Raw genomic sequence first — 15,796 nt, 5'->3', positions numbered from 1 at the left:
GGCGATTATGAAGCTCGGCGCTGGCTGAGCTGAAGGAGCTGAGGCAGTGAGCTGAGGTGAGAACGACGCAAGTCAGCCTAGCCCACTCGCTCCACGACACAGGTGCAGGGTACTAGTATTCAAAGAAAATCAAGGAAGGGAAATTTAAGCCCAGCTCACGCCCATCCAGGTAAAGCTGGCCGCGTCAAGGAAGTACGTGCCATCATTCGTACCCCGACGCCGAACGGATCTCCGCTTTGCGTCACGAGCCGGTCCACGTCCGTGCGGGGTGCGTTTACACGCCAGACAAGACACTACCACTGAACTCAGTGGACACTGCACTCCACACTCCTCTGTCTCGCCAGCATATTGTGTAAGTAGTCTTCTATAAAGCGTATCTCTATGTAGACAATTATGAACTTTACATATTTTGTGATATTAGGAGGTATTCTGAGCATTTGGTAACTAAATAGCTAATAATTTATCGAAAATATTAAAAAACTACAGCTGTAGAAAACTTAGTACAGTATCACGAAAGTTTAATGAAACAAGATATTGGTAATTACATAAAAAGTTTGAAAATAGGCTATCAAATGACGTTATGAGCTATCTTTAGACTGTTGATATTTACTCACGGAACTCGAGATTACGCAATATCTTCCAGCGTGGAAACGAAGACGACAACACGACCCGCTAGTCCTGGGGATTCAGACAAGACACATAAATACAGGTAGGTCTGAAGTAACTATTATAAAATTGTCACGCCGGCAATGTTGTGGTCCAGTTTGAGTAAGACTATGAGAGTTTTGTCGAGAGAAACGCAAGTACTGCACCGCACCACCATTTAATTTACTAACGTTGATTCGTTATATTAATCAGTGACCGACTAGCGACTGGCTGGATTTACTGCGCGGTGCGACCACAGCACAGGCACAGCAAGGAGCGCCCCGGGGTTAGGCTGCAAGGCTGTATTGTTCTGTGTGTGTGTATGTGCTTCTGGCCTCTTTGCTTTGGGCCTTGTGAATACATAAGGAAGCCTTCAAGTTCTCTCGTGTAGTACAGTAGTACTGTTCCAAGCGTGTTGTGTGCACACATGATGTGCATTGCCATAGGATGAGCTTGAACTATCGCGAACTTCGCACCTTCTTTCACTATCTGGATTAATTTATGTGTCGTCTAAGCTGTCATTTTTTTTTTTCAGTAGGCTGAAGATGAAAGACTAACTGTTAAGTCGTAAATTTACTTTGATATGAGAAGCTTGAACAGAAATAGAACCTTGTGCTCATCAGAAAATTATTCTTACATTTAATATATGATCAAGCACATTTTGCAGAATTTTAGAAGAAAAAGTTGAATTGCACCTACAATTACGAATTGTGTTGCATTTGTCTTATTTGGCAAACAAACAAACAAACAAAAGATGTTCGGAAATGAGAAAAACATGCGAGAAGTAGAGGAGGCTCTGATGAGACAGAACCAGGCCAACACCAGCTCATAAGCTCCTACTTTGATCTGGACCACTTTGTTCAGCAGGTGCAGCGTCTGAACATCTCCTTGCGTCTGTCACAGCAGTGCCGAAGTCTGTTCACCATGGATGATCCGCACGCGGTTGGACCAGACAAAGTTGATAGACCAGGACGGGTAGAGGTAGGATCAGTGCCAGAGCCAAGGCCTGGGCATTCAGCCGAGATGGGAGATCAAGCCATGATGGCCGTCGGTGATGGTGGAGATGAGATGTCTGCTACACCTACACAGCCTGAATGTGACAACCTCTGCGATGGTGACACCAAGGATACAACTCTCCTGAACATTCCAGTATGTTATGAAGTGTACTTTGGATTCACTTCTTTCAGGCACCCTACAAGACTATACATAGATAGTGTTTTTGCTTGTTTGTTTGTTGTTGTTAATTGTTTTTTGTTAGATTTCCATCACAAAAATAAGCTGCCTGTAATATAAACAGAGAACAATGTGTGCTACTGTTTATATGCAAAAAAAAAAGTCTTCCGCAATGTTTTCTTTTTCCAAGCTACCTGGTACCTGTTTGTATTAGGCCAAGTAAAAAAAGAAAGTAGTTTCTCGTCCGGGTTTTTTGAGCAAGGCGATGAGGGAGGTCCTTACTATTTGATATCTTACTATTTTTTCGAGGATTGTCAAAATGAAAGTAATATGTGTTTATATGTGTGATATAAACCACTTATCATTTGAGTGATGCACAATTTAATACCAAATCTGCGTATATTGCTGTTTATGCATGACAAGTATACCAATTTAACTACACTGTGACTGTATTCATTCAGTCATATCAATGGTATGGAATTTAAACATAAAATATACACATTTATGCATCACTTGTTGAACCTATTCGAATCCAACCATTATTTCTGGAAATGCATAGCATTATTTTTGCCTTTCAACACAACACAAACTTACTGAGTGAGATCTTTTCTCATATGAAAACTTACAGCTGTATTCGCTCAAGAATTTAAAATGCCGCAGACAGTACTGCCAATTGTCAACCCTGTGAAACAACCACCTGATTTCCTTTTTACTGAAAGACAGAATACGAACCAGTTGAATACTATTATATTCACTATTTAAAGCCGTTAGCTGTGCACACGTGCGCTTGAGATCGGTTCTCTCCATCACTCCACGATTTTTTTTTCCAGCTCCAGAACGCATGCTATGCTGGCTGGCTGGTCTTCTCTCCTACAGGGAAACCCCGTTATAACGAGTTCGGTTATAACGAGGAACCGCTTATAACGAGGTGATCGCGTCGGTCCCGTTTTCCTTTGCGTGTAATGGCAGAACGAATCGGTTATAACGAGATTCCGGTTATAACGAGGACAATTTCGGTAAATCATGATAAAGAAAAACATAAGCAATTTGATCGGATATAACGAGGTTCCATTTCTTGACCAAATTGCCGCTTTCAAACACGCGACAAATGAAACATTGGAAACCGAAATCTCGCTATCCACGTCTTTTCCCGTTTTGCAGAGAACCGTTCCTTCCATGTTTTCTTCTTAATCACGCGATAAGACACAGGAACACCTTCCGATGTTCCTACTAATTATTAAACATAATCATTCGGTTTTCTTTTTCGCGAGAAACGCGTGCGTGATATGAGGTCAGACCACAGCGCAACGAGAAAAAAATAGATAACGCATTCAAAAACTTTTCATGTAGCGACAATAAAATTTGACCAAAAATGGACAATTGGAATGCGTGTGCAACTCATCATTATATCCTTTCCAATTTTAGTTCCGACTTCCAGTTCTTTTGCTGGTTTTGAGCAAATATGAGTTTGGATGATTAAAGCCGAAATAATAAAATCATCGCCCCGATCCCGCCGAGTGACAGTAGCGTTAAAATAGTTGAGTAACGCATGTTAACCTATACTTAATCGGTGTTCAGAAAAAGAAGCAAACGCATTTATTAGTTTGAACAGATCTGGATTTGTTCATTATCATTTAACAAATGATAATTTAAATATGAGTGTGTATGATCAAAGCAGAAATAGTGAAATCATCGCGATCCTGCCAGGTGACAGTAGAGTAAAAATAGTTGAATAACGCATGTTAACCTACTTAATCGGTGCTCGGAAAAAGAAACAAACGCATGTATTAGTTTGAATAGATCTGGATGTGTTCATTATCATTTAACGAATGATAATTTAAATATGAGTGTGTATGATTAAAGCCGAAATAATGAATGATATCATCGCGATCTCGCCGGGTGACAGTAGCGTAAAAATTGTTGAATAACGCATGTTAACCTACTTAATCGGTGCTCGGAAATAGAAACAAACGCATTCAACAGTTCAAGAACGGATGTACAAAACGCGAAGAGATTTTCGGAAGAAAATAAAGAACGCATTTTTAATCCCTTCGAGCGCAACGACCATACATTGTATAAAATTACAGCCAAATGATTCATGAAATTATCGAATTCCCGCTGGGTACCAACAGCGTAAAATACCTCGCAAGTTAGCGGTAAACAACGCACGTAGTTACTCTGAAATCATCGCGATCTCGCCAGGTGACAGTAGCGTAAAAAAAGTTGAATGACGCATGTTAACCTAAATCAGAAAAAGAAACAAACGCATTTATTAGTTTGAATAGATCTGGTACAGATTTGCGTAAACAGGATAACAACCTCCCACATTCAATCCTGTCACATATTTTCAAGAACGGTCGTACAAAACGCGAAGAGATTTTCGGAAGAAAATAAAGAACGCATTTTTAATCCATTTGGGCGCAACGGTCATACATTGTACATGTGTACAAGATTACAGCCTAAATGATTCATGAAATCATCGCATTCCCGGTGGGCACCAACAGCGTAAAAATACCTAGCAAGTTACGGTAAACAAGGCCTGTATGTTACTCTACAGTATATATTTGCCCCCATATTTGCGCTGGTGTTTAGAAAAAGCTTAACAAACAAGAATTACAATAAAGAATTAACTTCTCATTTCAGCCTCTATTTCTTCGTCTAATTCACAAATAATCTCCCTTTATTCTCTCAATAATAACGCTCAATAATTGTGTAATAACAACGCAAAGGATATGTTTAAGTTTCATTGATGGGTATATGACGTCATGCTTATGTTTTTCTTTGTTATTAATGAGTATGGTTATAACGAGGTACCGGTTATAACGAGGTAATATCGCCGGTCCCACGGATCTCGTTATAACGGGGTTTGTGGTTACATTGCGCAATCAATCTAGCAGCACATGAAGCGGGCAACAGCACGAGAGAAATGTACAGAAGGTGCTCAACGTCCTGTCTACATCACGACGTACCGAGTGGCTAGTGCGCTGTACATCACAACAGCCCAGGCCCGCCCCCACCCAAGTACAGTTCAACTGCTTTGAGGGTCATTCCTTCTTGCCGAGCTCGCAGTGTGAAATGCATGCGTTATTACATACGTACTACTGAAGCTACAGCAGTACTACAGCTAAGTAGAGGACGCAAGGCATAATTAGAAATAAGACATCACGATTGGTAGGTGAATTGTTGATTTTTTTTTTCGGCGGCCGAAAAAATAGTAAATATCAAAAAAGTCGATGGGGCAACTGAAAATCGATGCGGGCGGGGAGCGGGCTGGGACGAAAATTATGAATTTCTTGGTATTTTCAGCGCCATTTTGAAAATAGTAAATAGTAAAAAAATTGATGCGGCGGCCAAAATCGATGCGCGCGAGGACGAGAAACTGGTTTCTTTTTTTACTTGGCCTTATAACTAATGAATTGAAGCAGAATATGTACATTGTAGTTTTGTACATTATCTTCTTACCTCTGAATCAATCCAAAATGAATGAATTGCATATGTCAAAAGTTAACGATGAGATTAGACATCTTAATGAAGAAATTGTTTTTATGTTGTGAACGTCAGTCATCGTGGTTGATATAACATCTGATAACTACAGTGCATGTCTGCAACTGCTAAATAAGGTTGCACGACTGTTTTTTTAGTTCTGATCTCCTCTGTATTTTTTTCGAACAGGTGTACGCTTTCCTTCACATGCTGCAGTTCCTTGATGCCAAGGACATATGTAACCTGAGTGCAACTTGTCGGCAATTCCACAGCTTCTGCAATGACCAGATGCTGTGGAAGTCAGTCCTGGACAAGGACATGGTCAAGTGGGCGGAGGTCAGCAATGGCACCTACCCCTCTAACTACACAGCCCAGGGCCAAGAAGTGGACTACAAAGATGTGTAAGTTCATCCGGTTATGCTTCACACAGTTAATCATATGACTTTTTGCAAGCCCCATGATTGGTATTCAATATTTATTCACCTCCCCCCCCCCCCTTCCACACCAACTGTACCATGCTGCAAGTCAAACAGATCCATTGAGTTTAGTGATGCAGCAGTTGGAGTAAAACTTTGTCCCGGTGCGCTAGGGATTGGTATGATTACAATGTTCTTTGTAATGTACAGTTTTTTGACACCTTGCCATTTTTTTTTTTGAGAACCCTCTTTTTTATTGCAAATTAAGCACACCAGTTAATACTGCATGCAACAAGGCAAATGTACTACTGCGAGGTAAAGTGATGGAGAACAATATCTGTCTATGCCGTTACGTTTTTTTTTTAACATGACAAGAAAAAGAAAGCTGAAAGAGCCTGGTTTGTATTTGTGCAATTCACAATACAAAAGCCATTCTGGAAGCAGTAAAACTTGTTATCATGCATTTCTGCCCTACCATTGTCAATCTATAATAGAACATTTGTGTTTTCAATTATTGTTTCTACATGGTAGAATAAAAGAAAATCCAGTATTTCCATGTATGAATCATAATCAGCAAGAAATAATGGTGGACAAACATTATTGACATGAATAAAATTGATTGTGAAATAACATCAGCATTTATTGGAAATTTTAAGAACCTTGAGTTCAAGCTACAGGCATATTGTAATAAAGATATGTATGATGGACTGACTTTGCAATATCGTGCATTTCCCACAGACACCCTGCCCGAGTATACGTGGGACTCGTCCTCAATGGGTTAATGTTTAATGGATATTTTCATGTTTCCCCCTGTGTGAATTAGATACATGCGATGTAACCCAGAGCTACAGAAGGAACCGCCTTTCAATCTGTCATCCATTCCACGCCTCCTCTGGTCTTTTCTCCCCTCCCGCCAATCTCCTATCTTCGTCATGTTCGGTCCCGGCCTGGAGACGGACACGTCCACCATCGTCCGGAAGCTGATTTCGGGGCAGGGCTCGAGCATCATCAAGGTCAATGGCGTGTTTCCGGCCATGTATCCAGGTAGCTTGTATTTACTCCATTTCTTCTGGGATGAAACTCTTGAGCATGCTATCATTTCTCTATTTGTTTGTTAATTTGTTTGTTATTTTCTTGATCAGCATTGTTTGGCAAGATCACTGAGCCAGTAGGCATTTTCACATCAGCCCGATAAAAATCCAAGCTCGAGATACTTTTCGCGACTGCGAATTAGCACGCTATTTCATTTCTTATTCATATCAGCCCGAAGAGAATTAGCCCGAATTTTTTTCGAGCTAATTCGACAGCTGAGTATTGCAAACAGCATCAGTAATGTGTGTGCCTTCTCAAAAATTCCTCATGATTTATGTGCAGTTTGCCTTGATCGATCGAGTCACACACGCTAGGCATGATGGGATGCATCGCGCTAATTTCTCGAGTCGTTTTCACATTGTCAAATAGCGCGCAGCTATCCCGCTATTTCAGAAATTTCCCGAGTTGGACTCGAGAAATTTTCTCGATCAGAGCGATACAATTCACGCGCTAATTTGTGTTCACATTATCAAATAGCGCGCTATTTCGCTATCGGGATAATTTCTTGAGTCAGAAGTCAGAAAATAGCGCGCTTTTTCGAAACATCGGGCTGATGTGAAAACGCCTACTGTCGCTCAGTGTATAAGACCACAGATTCTCAGACACAAGGTCCCTGGTTCAAGTCTGCTCCTGAGCCTGCAGCAGCGATTGTATTGGCCTACCTTTAGCATTGGGCTTGACCCCACTTGGAGCAGTATGACAGACAACCCCCTCCCTCCCCCCCCCCATTCCAAATGAATATATCTCTTGAAACTCTGTATACTATAACCCTGTTAAGAAGGATAATGTGATAAATAAACTAATGATTTAATATTTTCTTTCCCTATGTTGTTTCAGGCGTTGGGACGGGCTTTGAGCTGACTGTAAACAAGAAAAATAGGTTTCGCCTGGTGGTTCTTTACTCTGCTACAAGGTAGATTTGCAGAAAGTTGGTGACAGTTTTTGTGAAAATAGAAATTGGAAGCATGAAATAAAATTTTATTTATAGGCTGAATGCATGCTTACATTCTAAGAGTTTCCAACTGAATGTCAGTGAAAGCATATATTTCCTACATGTACAATTCAAAGCAGATAAACAACAATAAATGAATCTTATTCTTTTGTCATTATTTTTTGTGCAATTTATGTGAAGAAGGTTTCATCCTACATAATGAACATGTGCATATCTATTATGAATACTTTGAGATCTATTATGAATACTTGAACATATGTTTCTGATATTTGTCTAGCTTTTACCAGTGAGTCTTGTCACTTCTAATATCCAAACAATATGGTGGGCTTATGAAACAAAACAAATTGTGTCCAACCCAGGAAAGAACGAGAGAGCCGCGGTGACGATCAGCCCCGCATGAGCAAATTGATAAAAAGAGTCTCACCAGTTCCTGATGACGCCAACAATGAGGGCGCTGTTCATGGTGCTGCTGGTCCTGACCTGCACGGAGAAGACTTCATGAACTTTGAACCCAACGACCATGTCAAGTCCATGTGCAGAGTTGTAGGGGGCTTCGTGTTTGTTGTGGATGCATCACAAAAGCTGAAGAAAGGTCAGCAAAAGTGTCAAAGGTCAAAGTTTTGTGTATAATCTTTTGAATAAAAACAACATGGAAACTGTTCCGCTGTGAAGCAAAAATTAACAGTGCAGTTTTCAGTCTCTTGTAATGATGATTAAGCCAAAACAGTCTCAAATATTTTGTTTACAGTTTTCTTACCATATTTTCAATAAGAATCTTGGGATGCATTTAAACTCTGCTTGATTGCTAAGTTAACACCTGTAATATTGAAATTGAGAGGCTTGTGTATTCAATTTTGTTTTATCTCTCAGTCAGTGTAACAGTCTTGCATCAATTCATGTTGATACACCTTGTTTCATTATTTTGTGGGAGCTTAATATAACACTGGAATTTAACGGTCATAGATTTTTCATGTAGAAACCTGTGAGATACTACAAAGTGTCATTCTATGAAATCTACTTTTTTTCATCATAAAAGTTATTTCATGTTGACTAATAATCTCATATTGTGCTTGTTTTTGTAGAAAAATTGGATTTCCCTAGCAATTACTTTGTGTAATAATTTATGATGATAATAATGACTGATGGTCATCATTTGGTCACTCTCCAGGCTACTGCAGTGCCAGCCGGCCGGAGCTCTTCGCCTTCATGGACCCGAAGTGGACATCCGAGCGCAAACCTCTCCTTGTTCTCTCAAGCATTGCCGAGGCTGAAACACCGCGGGTCCCATGTGTCAAGATGGCAGATCAACTCTCATTACAGAAACTACAGAGGCCTTGGAAGGTAATTTGTTGTCGTTTTTTTTTTGAACCCGTTGAGGATGAGTCCTGAGAATACTCGGGCAGGACGGGGTGTCTATGGGAAGTGTGTGTTATAGCAAAATCAGTCTGTCCTCAATGGGTTAATCATCAATTTTCATAGATTTGCTGTGGATTATGGGTATTTGACAGTACCTTGTTTTAACCCTAAAAAGACTGGGCTATTTTGGTAGCTCGAAAGACTGGGGGGGGGGGGGGGGGGCCTAAAGGGCCCCCCCTTAAGATCTCGGCCGTGGATCGCGCGATCGCCGCGGAAATTTGCACAATGGTAGTGTGCGATGTAATGTACAAGATCGTATATTTAAATTTTACAAAATAGTCTTCTTTTATTTTATTTTGATTAATTATGCTAATTTATGCAAGAAATCAGACTCTTTGATCTAAATCAGTAAATAAAGCTCGAAAAGTGCTCATTTTTGGTCTAATTATTCTGTGTGGCATTCTTAGCAAATGCACTTGAAAAAAAATTCAGTATCAAAATTAATTTCTTATTTATTTTATTGTTTTATGAATTTCTTATGTATTTCCTTGTTTTTTCGACCTTTTGTTTTTCTTGTTTTTTTTAACAAAATTTGTGGCAGACACTTTTTGAAGCATAATACTCCTAAAACAAATTAATTTTAGCCATTAAGAGTAAAAATAAGCATATTTATATGAACCATGTGAAAAAACTCAATTTGCATTGACTTTGTACACAAAATCACATTTTTGAGCCATTTTCGGCCTCACGTGCATGTACAAAAAGTTATGTAACTTCAGAACTGTACCCCCGGGCGTCACAAATTTGGTGTCAAAATGTGCGGGAAACTCGAAAGAAAAAAGTCATGGAGCATCGCGGCGAGAGCATTGCGCGTTGCAGAGTAATCGCGCGAAATGTCGAGGGGGGGCCTTTTAGTCCCCCCCCCCCCCCCCCCCCCCCCCCAGTCTTTTTAGGGTTAAGACTACTGGAAGTTTGGGTACCTTCTTCTGTGTGGGATATATGAAAAAAAAAATCAGCTCAGTTAAAGGGGGATGTTCATTGACAAACTGCATAAAAAACTTATGATCGTACAATCAATCATATATATGTATATATGTACATGCTGACCCCACCCAAAGTGAAATTAGGAAAAAGTTGACAGTCCTCAAATATGCTATAATATGGCTTCTGTAAAAGTGGATATTTTCGCACAAGTAATTGTTTGCTCTCGGCTGGGTTAAATGATTTTTTTTTTTCATTTTGTCCCGTGGAATCCAGACATGAAATACGGGAACATATGTCATGCAAAAAAAACTTGTGTGCTTGTACAATGTATTTTTGTGCTAGCTTCTGGTTGCGCGAAATGCGCAAATATTTCCACTTTTAAAGTATTCCTTTTCACTTGAGACAGATAAAATGACCATGCATAATAATTCCAACCAGAAAAATCTATGACATATAAGTATTAAAATAAATTTCCCAAGTTGATTTGCAATGTGTCCACATTAATATGCATGTTTTCCCTCCTCTATTTCTCTTTAAAGATTATCTTTTTTGTGTGTCATATGTACTTTATGTGTATACTGGGACTTGGTGAATATGAAACCACTACAAAATCACAAAACATTCAAACCTCATGACAGCAATGTCACTTGGCTAACAAGCTCCAGTGTAATTGAATGAAGTCATCATTAACTTCAGCCATTGTCTTTTTTTTTCTGTGTGCTCATGCATCGTCAAGTTAAGCACCTTATATATCAGGAGGTGTGTGATATCTACCCACATTTACAACGATGGTCATCTCCCCCTAAGTTGTTTCCTTCCAAATTCTTGGATTCTTTTTTCCACAGGTTGTAGACTGTGAGGTTGATTCACTGAATGGTCTCACCGAGGGAGTTGACTGGTTAATGGGGCAAGCACAGAGGGTGTGAATGGACACTGGATCCATCCTGAAGTGAGCAGACATACATGGCTCTCAAGGACTATTAAAAAGAAAAGGAAGAATTCTCCTTGTACAGAGACTAATGATGCAACTGTAGCTGCGGTCACACTGGCAAAAGATTGAGAAGTGATCGCAAAGTCTTGGCGATCTTTGATCGTCCATTCACACTGGCACTAAACTTCTCAATCTTTGGATCGAGAAGTTTTGGTCATTAGTGCACATATGCATGGAAGAAGAAAGAGGATGCAGTCTGATGGCTAGTGATTGTGACGCAACAATGAACACCGGTACATCACAATGGCTGCGTGCTTCGGAGGCACTGTCCGCAAGCAGATGGTGGACTGGTCACACGACAAACTTTGCAAAGTTTCAGTTGCTTGTGTTCACTCTGGCAAAGATCGAGAAGTTTGGTGGGGGTGGGGGAAATATCCCTAGTTTGAGTGGGAAGTTTCACAAGAAGTTACTCTGGAAGTTTGCAGTCACACTGGCAAAAGATCACAATCTTAAACCTTGTGATCTTTGCCAGTGTGACTGCAGCTTGTGTGACTTACAACTAGCATTATGTATTTATAGCTGTGTGACATGCCATGACAAGTAGGTGTTTAGATTCTCAGGTAATGTCATCATTACAAGTGTTGTATACTGGCATCCATCTTGAACTGAGCATGAGACTTTTCTGTGGAGATTGGGTACCACTGTCTTTCTGTAGAGAGTGAAATAATACAACTGTTACATGGCATTCCATCATTAAAGGGAGCTTGTGTGTGAGATTCTTTGAAGTAATTTTGTATCTGATCAGTATATGTGTTCATATTGAAGGTGAATTACATGATGAGTTTTTATTGTTGCATGGCATCAGAAAAAGAAAAAAAAATCTCATCATTCTGAGAAAAGAAAGAGCACCTTAATGCAACTGTGCCTTCTGCTCAATGAGATATATGTACATTAGTGATGTAGCTTTATATATTTGCATAAAAGGGGTCAATGTTTGAAGTATCAGACATGTGACATATGAATGAAAAGATTACACTTATCAAATAAAATGCATGGTCTGGCATTCCACTCAAAGAATCAGGAATAATTCATTTTATTTAAGTGCTAGATGTAGGATGTTGGGCCAGCAGTGCTGGCGAGTATCATAAAAATTAAAGAACATGACATACTTCATTATCACAATGAATAAGAATAATAGCCAGAAATAATGTGATATCATGAAACGCTGCTTTTAAACTGTGCACAAAAGAAAAAATATTTCAACATGCATTGCAAAGCGTACAGATGAAAATGGCAAAATATTTATTTACTGTCAGAGTATAAACATCCGAACTAGGAATTGAAATGCAGTGGGCTCAGATTGATGTCAGGGAGAATTAAGTCATTGAGAGAAAGTCATGTTAAAGAGAGCAGTAAAACAAATGCAACAACATAATGAAAGACTTGGCTTAGTTCAGTGGATGCTGAAGAATGTGAAGATCATGTGTATACTCATAGGCCTACATGTTGTTTTATGGATGAGTTACAACAGTCCATGTAATTGTGTCACTGTGATGCTAATTAATTGGTAAATGTATGTGTACAATATCATGCACTCATTTTTGTTTGGGCAAAGAGATGGCTTTAATGTCCATCCCTGTGCAAGCCTGAAGATGTAAAAGTTGCTTCACTTTTGTGTGTGTGAAAGGGTAGTAGATACAGAAGGTAAACCTCAATGCAAATTAATGAAAACTCACGGGGTTGGTCACTTATTGGTCAAAGCAAATGAGGAGTGTAGTCAACAAGAGACTGATTTCAGTGTCACATGACCAGGATATTCATTTAATGATCAACAGTAGGCTACAAAAGATTGAATGTTTATGTGTGATGGCCAAAACTTTTACAATGTATGTATATTATTCAAGTCTCAACATGAGCAGTGGCCCCTCTGGCCCGCAGGCACTGGAAATTGGTGCCAGGCCACCAAATTTGCAAATAGTGTATCTTTTGGTGGCCTAATTGGACAACTAAGATTCAGAATAGATTGTTATGATTCCTTATACTTCAGGCAAACATATTTCTTTTTCAAACAACCAAAATTAAAAATGACAAGATATTTGTGGCTCGAATGGGCCACCAGAGATAAAAGTTAGTGGCGAGCCTTGTATTATTTGTTTCAGTATAGCAGATTTCTCAGTGATCTGCTGTTTTGATATCATGGCAGTCAGTCGGTTCTGTGTGATGTAAATTCTGCATCAGAAATCAAGAGTCTGATATATGATGTTAGATGTCTGAGCATACTGGTCCTTGTTCCAACATTTGCTAGATGCACATCATGTACGCAAAATCAAGGGGCCGCAGAAAGTTCAGTGTACCCCCCATCTCCACCCCCTCCACCCCCCCCCCCCACAACAACAACAAAACCAAAAAAAAAAAAACCTTCAAAAGCATGCTATTAGGTTATTGTGACTTAGCATTATATTTGTGCTTTTACTGTTAAAGTACCTATAGATCATGTTACACCGTGTATGTGAAAATGTGGGATGTGAGCAAAAGTGAAGTGATCCTCAAACCCTACATAATGTAGCTTTGCATAACACTCAAATTTTATATACATGTATGTATGCCTTCGGGAGCCATTGCTCATTCCAGGCCAGTTGGGTGTATTGATTTCATAGAGATATATACCTCTAGGATTGATGTGGAACAATGCAATATTTGTACATAGATTTATTTTTATATAAATGGACAAGACATGCAAGTTATATGTTATCTACTCCTAATGTTTTTTTTTTATGTGTTTTCTTGCTGTGTTGGAGGTGTAAGATACATACATACATATATATATATATATATATATATATAGACTTTTTTGATGACAGAATTATGTGAGATACAAGGTGGTTTGTACAGCTGTGATAACTGTTCTCTTTTGCACATGTATGGAGACCTGAGCTACCTGTGATTTCATCAGTGAACTGAAAATATTGCATGAAAAATTAGTGACAGGAAGATTGAGGCAGTATGAGATACAGTACTCCCTTTACATACACAAGCAAACACACACACACACACACACACACACACACACACACACATGCAAATGTTTGGTTAAAAATGCATTACCGGTACACCTCTTGGGATAATACATTCCCTCAAAAAACTTTGTGTGAAATATTTTATTTGACAAAAACACATGATGTCATGAATATATACATTTGTAATTACATTAACAGAAATGAATCAGTGTCCAAACAAGTGTTGGTCACTTCATTAAATTCCTTTAAACTATACTGCAGAAAACAGCTTCCGAGGAGTTTATTAAATTTAAACTACACGGCGGAAAACAGCTTCCAAGGAGTCTAAATTTGCACAGTTGCATCTCTCCAACAATTATCTCCTGGGTATTCAACCTCAGGAGTGCAAAAATTTGGTCCCTTTCCAAAGCAAATACCTAGTACACAAAAGTGCTATGCACATGAACAGAGTTTATGAATACATTGCATCCAGGCCAAGCCAAATGGTTTTCTACCCTTGCGTCAACGAGTGAGTGTGTGTGCATGTGAGTGTATGCATATGTGCGAAGCACGGTCTGTAGAAATATGTGTGTGTGATAGCATGGTTTGTACCGTCCCTACTTCACTGTACTCCAAAATCGAATCCCCTCAAAATACACCATTTGTCTTGACCCGTGCAAAGCAATTTAAAGATTTACAGCTTTCTTCAGCAAGAGGATGTTGGCACCACAAGAAGCCTCTAGGTGGTATAGTGGTTCACGGTTGAATACATAGTATGGTCTTGAACTCTCATAAGTAGTATCAATTTCAGAGATGCAGGGCAATACATCATGTTAATCATGCAATGACATCTTGTATCGAATTTATCAAATCATAAATACGAAAACAGCTCCCCGCAAGCTACTTCTACATATGAGTACACCTTCCACTGCAGAAATTATACAAGTTAAAATACTGACATGAAGCTTATAGCTACATCTTGTTACCAGTACTATATTGTAACCAAAATCAAACACTCAGAGACTTATACTTTAAGACTGGAAGAAGATTTCATGAAGAGATTATACAAGTGGCATAATGTGAACAGGGCATCCTGACAGAGGCTAAGTGGCATCATGTGAACAGGGTATCCTGACAGAGGCTCTGTAGATAATCCTCCACTGTAATCCACTGCTTTGCCCTCAATGAAATATCATAGCCCTTTCACACAGTTGCCAAATATTTCAATGAGGGGATACACACAATTTGTGATTTAAAAAAAACCAGGTGTATGATATTACGTTCCTATACACAAACTCTGACAAGGTTAACACTGCTACCACAAAAACTTTCACTAAAAAAAATAAAGTTGTGCGTTTGTGTCAACACATCACTCCTTTAGAATGCTGCATACAAAATTCTTTTTTTTTTTTCTTCATGACAAAAATATACCTATCCTGTATAATTTACATTGTAATCCCTGCTATAATGACAATATAGTGAACACACACAGTCCACGTGACTCTATGCATCTAATATATTCACCGCAGTCTTCAATATGTCAGGTTAAGGACCCCAAACCCGGTAGCAATGATAAAAAAAAAAGACAGCTCTTTGATCACAGCAAGTCCAATACGCAAGACAGCCACAGCTGTATTTAAATGTAAGTTTGTTAAATCTCATAATGCTTGCTTGAATAAAGAGTGCTCAAGTCATATTGTATACTTGTTGTTCATGGTCATAATGTTGAGTTATAATAAAACTGTCAACCAGAGTCAGTAAAAGGACA

At 39.2% G+C, this 15,796-nt stretch overlaps 1 protein-coding gene across 1 annotated transcript; it reads left to right on the top strand.

Moving 5' to 3' along the window:
- The first annotated feature begins 1,569 nt into the window (after positions 1-1,569).
- Positions 1,570-11,027, top strand: LOC139743203 (F-box only protein 4-like). The gene is made up of 7 exons (XM_071653701.1): positions 1,570-1,794; positions 5,491-5,702; positions 6,541-6,764; positions 7,647-7,722; positions 8,121-8,353; positions 8,930-9,102; positions 10,947-11,027. The coding sequence occupies exons 1-7, from the start codon at positions 1,570-1,572 to the stop codon at positions 11,025-11,027; spliced, it is 1,224 nt and encodes a 407-aa protein (XP_071509802.1).
- The last annotated feature ends 4,769 nt before the right edge of the window (positions 11,028-15,796 follow it).

The sequence above is a fragment of the Diadema antillarum genome, unplaced genomic scaffold, assembly GCF_040938485.1.
Source record: "Diadema antillarum isolate AM-2024a unplaced genomic scaffold, OU_Dant_1.0 seq00001058_RagTag, whole genome shotgun sequence".
Classification (NCBI taxonomy): domain Eukaryota; kingdom Metazoa; phylum Echinodermata; class Echinoidea; order Diadematoida; family Diadematidae; genus Diadema; species Diadema antillarum.
Note: the sequence above shows the minus strand (reverse complement) of the source record. Positions and strands in the feature narration are given on the sequence as shown.